This window comes from Medicago sativa, chromosome 8 (genome assembly GCF_051527215.1).
Source record: "Medicago sativa cultivar Bolivia chromosome 8, Bolivia_mono, whole genome shotgun sequence".
Classification (NCBI taxonomy): domain Eukaryota; kingdom Viridiplantae; phylum Streptophyta; class Magnoliopsida; order Fabales; family Fabaceae; genus Medicago; species Medicago sativa.
In genome coordinates, this window is record NC_140756.1 from 62,465,511 (window position 1) to 62,474,441 (window position 8,931).

Sequence of the window (8,931 nt, forward strand, 5' to 3'; positions counted from 1 at the left end):
ATGGGTAATTCCGACTCGCCTTTATCCAAACATCACACAGCTCCGATGCGTGAACCCAACATGTCGTTGCCATTAACCCTCCCAGAAGAACTCCTTGCCGAAGTCCTATCGTTGCTTACTGTGAAATCACTATCGCGGTTCAAGTGTGTGAGCAAGTACTGGTGCTCGCTCATCTCCAATAACTTCTTCGTCAAAAAGCACCTCCTTAAATCTTCACAAAACCCATACTTCGCAATACTCCCGCCACAAATTATGAGACTTGAATTTAGATTTCACCCATGCGTGCGCAATAATCAGTTAACCGTATGTCGTTTGCTTGAGAATCAGTCTATCACTGTTGCCAACTACCCATTGGTGGATACTAGCAAATCCCACGTCATCATTGGTTCATGCAATGGATTGATTTGCTTGCTCCAAGAGTTACACTTCAACGATGAGTATCATGAGTTCTCTCTCCATTTCTGGAACCCATCTACGACGTCATTGTCTAAAAAGCTTGGCTCTTTTCTCAATGCATTCATGGTATCAAATCTTCGTTTCCAATTTGCATTTGGTTACGATGATTTAAGCGACAAATATAAGGTAGTGGCTTTCTGTCCCAACGAGGTGAGAGTTTTCACTTCCGGAGATAATGTTTGGAAAAATATTCAAAGTTTTCCTGTAGATCCTTATTCTAACCTTGGTAATCGCAGTGTCTATTTGAGTAATAGTCTTAATTGGTTTGCTGTTTCCAGTAAAGTTCATTCTGGTTATAATCCTTGGCAATCTCGTAGTCTTAATTTAGATCAATTTTTGATTATTTCACTTCATTTGGGGACGGAGACATACAAGTTGCTGCACCTCCCTCAGAGTTTTGATGAAGTGTCACATGCTATGCCAATTGTTTCCATATTGATGAACTGTCTTTGTTTTACACATTTTACCGAGGGAGATGAATTTGTTATATGGCAGATGAGGGAATTTGGGGTTGAAGATTCTTGGACGAAATTGTTTCAATTTAGTTATCAATGTGAAGGTGACATCTATAATGGTAATGGGTATAGTAATTTGTTGCCATTACATGTTATTGAGAATGGCGATACACTGATATTGGTCGTCCGTCAAGGACCATTTGGTAAAGGACAATTAATTCGCTATAACCGGAGAGATAATAGAGTAGAAAATATCGGAATTACCAATGACATGTATTGGTTTTTTGCCAAGCATTATTTTGAAAGCTTGGAGTCGATTTGTTAATAATAAGTTCCTCTTATGATTTAGTTGTTTCAGTTTTTATGTTAATTCATTCTCTAACATTCTTGTTCATCAATCATTATTGGAATTTGAGATCTACTATTTCTCAGTCATAATTTGAGGTTTATCACATATGTTCTATTTCTTCAATCTATTTTTCTTGTCATAGCTAGCTACTGACTATAATTATCTGATGTTTAGATTAGGTTATAATTGCATCAGTTCAATATATTTGTATTTATCAGTTTTCAGTTAGAAAATTCAACTTTGATTAGAATCAAATTCATTCAATATATTCGCACAAGAATTGAGAGTTAGTTGCGTTACATAGCTTGTATAATCCATGACTTGTTCTATAAATTCGAGAAGTGTTTTTTCGTTAGAGACAGCTCCTCACGTGGGCGATAATTTTGGTAAAATTACCGAATCTGAGGACTGTTTCATAACCACCAAATTACCGAATCTCGGGATATATAGCAGTTCCCTTCGAGTATTTATCCAACAAATGAAGAACTTTTGGCAATGTAAATCTCCAATACACCTTCAAAACCTCATAAACATAGGGAATTTTCTTTCAAGTATTTATCCAACAATCCGAGAATTGTGGCAATGTAAAACCCCCATACACCTTTTTTTTTATGTGGAGGCCGGGATTTAAACCCCGGACCTTTCATATATTATGCATTGTCTTTGCCAACTGAGCTAAGCTCACGAGAACCCGATACACTTTTTTTGTTTAGACGAAAATTCTCCTTAATTTAAAGGAAACTAGCTTGGAAACCCGTGCCAAGCACAGGCTAGAATTACGACTATTTTTTTTATTTTATACACAATATGTAAATAGAACGCATCGTTATCGTATTTTCGATTGCATATTATATACAAATATCAACGTTTATATAGTTATTTGGATTTTCGTATCGTTAAACAGGAATGATTTAACGGATGTAACGTCGAAACATTAGTATTTAATGACGAAATATTTTACACGGATGACTAAAATTAATCACGGAGACATGAGTTTTTTTTTATGTTTTGCATATAATTGGGGGTGTTGGAGTCTCGAGACCTACCACTGCATATACAATTAATTGTCTCTACCCGATGAATTGTCTCTACCAGATGCCCTTATATATGGTTTCTTTCAAATTCCATGATTTATATAGCGGATACCCTTATATATACAAAGTTAATATCGTGCATACACTTGATTCATCTTATAAAATAAGTATTCAATCAATGTAGCAAATAAGTATAACAAACAACGACTAAGACACCAACTATCTATCACATTTTTTAACTTAGCATATTATAAAATAACCCATCAACAAAAACACAACAGAAAAGGCTTAAAAAAGGGACTACAAAATTGTCCTCTGCATGCACATAGACATAGGCGCTCCAAAGAAGAAAAAAAACGGATATATAACATATTGATAAAAAAATGAAGCAGAACATATAGTTGATGATATGGTCACTGAAAGAGTACGACTTACATTAGGAAAAAATGAGAAAGATCAGATGGATACTGACATTATAAATAAAATTAAACAGAGTATGAGAATATTGGAGTTGCTCTATCAGATAATAGAAAAACCGAAGTCTCAGTAGATAAACAACTTAATGTATCAGGCAATGTTAATTTCAGAGCCTAAGAGAAGGTATTGCACCTATTGCAATTGGTCAATGATATTTCAATACCATAAAAATTCCATTAACGTCAGCTTGTGTACATATGAATGATATCACGTCACTTGAGGCACAAAACCATTACCTGAAGGTACATGAGACCAAAAATATTGTTAAAAAGGGATCAAAAATATTACTCCATATAACATATTAGTCCCTATAACAAATTGATTACTCAGCCTGTTCTTTGCACAACAATAAATGTCATTGGATTTTATAAAATGAAATAAGAAGTGTGATCTCAATTGTTAGTTGCAGAATTGTAGTTTATCTACATGACCAATCCATTAATCTTTCTTTACGCAACTATTAGAATGGTTCCAAGTAGCAACAACCAATACATATCCAAATAAAAAAATATATATTACAACGAAGTTTAAAAGAGAAAAAAAAAATACTCATACCCATCTGCGTCATCAGGAACGACCGGTTAAACATTCCGAAAAACTTCAAGTTACACAACAATAGTGGTCTCAGTACACATACGATTTTCTTCATCCAGTATAAGCATTTTCAATCCCTTTCTGGAAGTGATTCTCGACACAGCGACATACATTTGTCCATGAGTAAAAACCGGTTTAGAAAGATAGATTCCAACATGAGACAACGAATGACCCTAAATTTTATTTATTGTCATTGCAAAATACAAAGCCAATAAAGTCAGTTCAGGATCACTCGGAACTAAGTTCATTTTAGGAATAATTATATTTCACCAGCATTTTTTTCGGTAATAACAGTTGCACCAATAAAGTTCTTCCCAAGATTGTCGACAATCAACCTAGTCTCATTGCACAATTCAATTACTTGGTCAATGTTCATCATCAACATAACTGGACATCCAACTTTAAATCTAAACTTGTGGTTGGAATACCGGAAAACATGATATTGTTTAAGAATTTGGTGGTAAACCATTCGCTTTGTACCTCACTATGCTCGTCTGATTTGCAAACCGAATCAGAACTGGTATATTTCTTTTCGTCTCATGGAACCAATGATAGAAGGAATTTGTTTACATTCTCACCTACGTCCAGTGTGGGAGCAAGTATCCCCCGCTCTTGGAAAAAATCCGAGATGTTCATGTTTTGCAAAAAATTCGGATATACAAAATCAACCAGAGAACACGATGAATCAGAAGAATCTTTTATCAGCAACTCATAAAAAATGGGTATGTTAATTTATCCACTCTCGTTAGCGGATCCTATTCCATCTCCAATTGAAAGCATCCAATCGACAAACTTTCTTATCTCATCATGCTCGGCACGAACGGTTGAAGCCCATAAATACATATTTGTTGTAAATGTGAGAACCTTACAGTGACTCCAAAACTTTGATGAGTTGATGGATGAAGCAAGTATATCTTGTATGCATCCTTTTCTTATGACTGGCAAAAAAATTCTTAAATCACCACCTAAAACAACAGAAACACTCCCAAATGGTTTGTCTATATTATCGACACCATCATAAGACATTATATCGCGCATGGTTCGGTCAAACGCCTCAAAACAATAACGATGCATTATCAGTGTATCATCCCATATTATTAATTTTGCTTTTTTGAACATAGCAGTTTTGTCGCTCTCTTTATCAAATCCACAACTTGACACTTTGTACCTCACTATTCTCGTCTGATTTGCAAACCGAATCAGAACTGATATATTCCTTTTCGTCTCCTGGAACCAATGATAGAAGGAATTCGTTTACGTGCTCAACTGCGCCCAGTGTGGGAGAAAGTATCCCCCGCTCTTGGAAAAAATCCAAGATCTTCATGCTTTACACATGTTTTTTTCCATTGTTTCTTCTATTGTTATTCTCATGCTTAAAGGATGTGAATCTAAAATTTTCATGGTAATAAAACTCAACTTGCTATAAATTCTCACTACCATTAACATTTATTTTCATTTTAATTTTTTTAATTAATTAATTTCTAAAATATTTCAGGAAATATAAATTTTTACCAAACAAATGGGTAGGAATGTCCTTTCAAGGAATGTAATTTCTAGCCTTGAAACAAACACACCCTTAATTTGTCATAAATTAAATTGAGGCTTTTCAAAGACTACTATCATAATCTACAATTTACAATTTAAAAAAAATTGTTTTTTTTATTATAAATATTTTAGGTGAGTTGCACTCTGGAGGACACATCAAGATCAAGATATGTCTCATGACTTAATGAGCACTTACAAAGTTACTCCCTATCAAAGAGATCCTCACGCTAATAGTAGGGATTGAATCCACGCCTTTAAGGTTGAGTCAACTCATTATTAGTCGAGCCAACCTTGATTAGGAATGTTATTATTAGTATTAATAGCAAAAATAGCGATTCAAAACCTGATATCATATAATGGTATCATTTAAATAACATTTTTTTTCATCTGACCCAATAAATGAGACATTTAATAGAATCGTTTTAATTTAAATGGCCACATCAATGACTCTTAATTTATTTTATCATGATTATATTCAATAACATGAAAAAAATCACAAAAAAAAAAAGAAAAATATTAAATTATTCAAATTGAAGTATTCGAAATTTAATGATATTTTTTTTTGAAAATTTAGCGATAATTTTTTTAAGTACATGAAATATTCCATTTAAAAAAATAGATGTGAAAGAATAATAAAAACTTAAAATATATCTATTTTTAGTTTATTTAAAAAAAAAAATAATCAATAGTTTTTTTTCTAAGTAACCTCAATTATTTAAATCTTGAAAGCACGTCATTTTTTCTTTGCAATATAATTAATATTTTTTATTTCGTTTAATTAAGGGCAAATTTTCTTGAACTTTCTTATTTTTTGAACTTTCTTTGCAATATAAAAGTTTCTTAATATATTCTTTCATGATTAGTGCAAATTTGGTTGAACTTTCTAATTATTTAGTTGCTTAGTATAAATTTCCATAATTTATGCATATTTGAGTAACCTCTAGTCGTCCAAAAGTGACAATTAATGTTTTTAATTACATGTTATTAATCATATTTATCATGTTACCAAATAATAACTTGGCCACATAAATAGAATTTTGCATACGTTTGTTGGCAACAAAAAAAAGTTCATATGCTGATTTAGAGATTCATAAATAAAATAATATTCAATAATATAATTATTAATCCTTGTGAATCCTGCAAAAATAAAAATTTCATTTGCACGTTATTACTAAGCTACACAATAATGATCTTTAGAATAGTTCATAACAAAATAAATCATATTTTCATATCCAGGTTAACGAATATATGGAACAATAGCACAAAAAGTCAAATTTTTCATAGAATGAGTGAAAACGGGAATCAAACGCACATCATAAAAGAATATGCAAAGAGAAATGAGCAAAAATCTAAACTACAATAGAATATAAAATTGGTCGATACAATCAGCTTAAATGTAAAAACGCCAACAATAGACTTATCAAATAAACATTCTTAATTTTTCTCTTGGTACATAAACCTTCTTCAAGTTACATTACATGATTAGATCTATGTGATAACTCGTTAGAACTTGAGTTTCATATGACGATCTTGAGTATTTGGACAACATACATGGAGATGTACAATATATAATGGATTTATATGAGAAATTGAATAAATTTTCAGAATATGGAGCCATATGTTCTCCAATGGAAACTAACATACAAATAAAAAAAAAAATCAACCTCAATACATTTTTTTTTGGGAGAAATAAAAATACACAATACATTTTTTTTTGGGAGAAATAAAAATACACAATACATTTTTTATGGGAGAAAGATGAAAATGATGAAAAACAAATTGTATATATATATAGGAAAAAAAAAACCATGTATTAATTTACAAATGAGTTATGATCCATTTTGATTGGCTCATGAAAAACAAATGAGTCATGATCCTCTTTTTATTGGTTGATATACAAATAAATGTGTCATAATCAATTTTGATTAGATGATAAGAAATCATTAAATGAAATGAGAAATATGAAGGTGCCACGTGTACTATCAAAATAAAATAAGGGAAATATATATAATAGAGATTGTTGTAATGTCTCATTTATTTTATTAATACTTTTTTCCATGTGTTACACTTTTATTAGTAACACCGGTGCACATGCACCCATGGAGAAACCAGGAACCCCACTAACTATTGTCGACATTTTTCTACATAAATTAAGGTTACTGTGCGCAAATCATATGCTTAGTTAAACTAAAAAAGAAAGGTACGGGTACGGTACGGTACGTAATACGGCAAACTTTAAAAAAGAAAGGTACGGGTACGTTGATATAAAAAAGATATTTTTCACATTTCTATCATCGTGTTGCTTCAGAGATTTACTCTTTTTTGTCCACCTCCTTCACTATTTTCATCAAAAGCAAGAGAATGATTTGAAACACAATAAAAAAGAAAAATAATTTTGGTTATTTTTCCACGAAGTGCCGTACGCGTACCCAGTACAGTGCGTACCCGGTACCAGTACTTCTCTATGTTTGGAGTACCCATACTTCAGAGATAATACTCAAGAAAACATTAAGGCAATTAAGGTGAAGATGGAAATAACACTCATGTGCTTTCTTTATTATTTGTTCATAACAATTGTTACTTCTTTGGCAATTCAGTTCATGCTATTGAATCACCAAAGTATATAGCGATACAATCAGAATCAGATTTTGTTACTGTATATTTCTCTTTCTCATTTTTTGTTGATATGAACATAAGATCAAGTCAAATGTTATCAGATACTTCTCATTTCTTAAACACCTTAGCATAACAATGGTGTGGCCTAAACCCGCTTGGGTTAGCTTTAATATTAGAATTATTTATGGAGACAAACATGTTAAAATCTTAAGAGCAACCATACAAGTGAGAAAGACGCCACACTCTTACCCAAAACCTTAAGGAAATGACATTATGGGTCCTCTCATTTATAAAGTGTTCAACTTTCACTGTTCTATTCAATGTGGAATATATAACTCATACTTGCACACAACAAAAGTGAGCGGTAAATTTGAATTTAAAAATCATGTTCAAAGTAAAAGTTATAATTTTAACTTGAATACTCTTCTTCAAAGAAAAAAACTTCAATATAGAAATCATTATAAAGACAAAATCATTTCTACAACAATACTCAAACATGTTAAAATCGATCTAAACCACTAATATCAATTTTGACACCTAAAAAAGTAAATTCAAATATACACTTTTATATGACATTTTTTTGGTAATTTGGTGCAAGTTCGTCCGAGGCTTTATTCGGAATGGGTCGAGTCACTGTTCTATTTTTTTATTCTATTTTATGAATGAAAAACAAAGGTAGCATTAAAGATAAAAACATTTTTACCCAAGAGCGCTTAGATGACACTACAACATAAATGCCTTTTTGCAACATTTTTCCGGTAACACTTGAAAATTACTTGTTACTACTTAGTGTATAATACCCGTTACTTGTTAACCGTTGCAACATTTCTCATTTTCCATTGCTTTACTCTTTTTATCTCTTTCGTTTCTCTCTTAGCCATTGCCACAAACACAAGTATCGTAGATAAATTGCTCATAATGGCAGCCCAACTGACTTAAATTTTGGCTAACTTTGTCCTTGTTGCCTATCGCTACCAGATGTCACGGCTTTGGACAAATATTGTTTTCTTGTTACATAATGGCAGCCCAACTAACTCAAATTTTGCCTAACTTTTTCACTGGCTTGATGCATTCCAAACAAGACACAATGAATACTTGTTGTAGATACGTCAAAATCACAAGTTCAGTCTATATGTGTTGCTGGGCATATTCTGCACTTATGGTTGCTGCAAGTTCAAGGAAGATGAGCTCTTCATTTGGGCTGGTCAGAGATTCATGGTTGACATTCGATGTGTGTCATTTGAATTGAACTTGTTTGATTTGCTTAAATCAGGGTGGTAACTACTAAAGTTGTATTTCCAATGATATAAAATGTATTTGTGTTTTGAAGAGAAATACAATGTATTTGTTATTTTCATTATCAAGCAATTTTAGCTTGTTGAAATCTTTAAAATCAAATATCATA

General features: G+C 32.0%; 1 protein-coding gene across 1 annotated transcript; it reads left to right on the forward strand.

Annotated features, from left to right (window-relative positions):
* LOC146900306 (F-box/kelch-repeat protein At3g23880-like) lies at positions 1 to 1,236 on the forward strand. Its single transcript, XM_085736933.1, has one exon. It carries the CDS (start codon positions 1 to 3, stop codon positions 1,234 to 1,236), a length of 1,236 nt encoding a protein of 411 aa, XP_085593059.1.
* Positions 1,237 to 8,931: the final 7,695 nt, after the last annotated feature.

Coding starts and splice junctions, on each gene's coding strand:
- LOC146900306 (XM_085736933.1), top strand. CDS start 1: ATGGGTAATTCCGACTCGCCTTTATCCAAACATCACACAGCTCCGATG.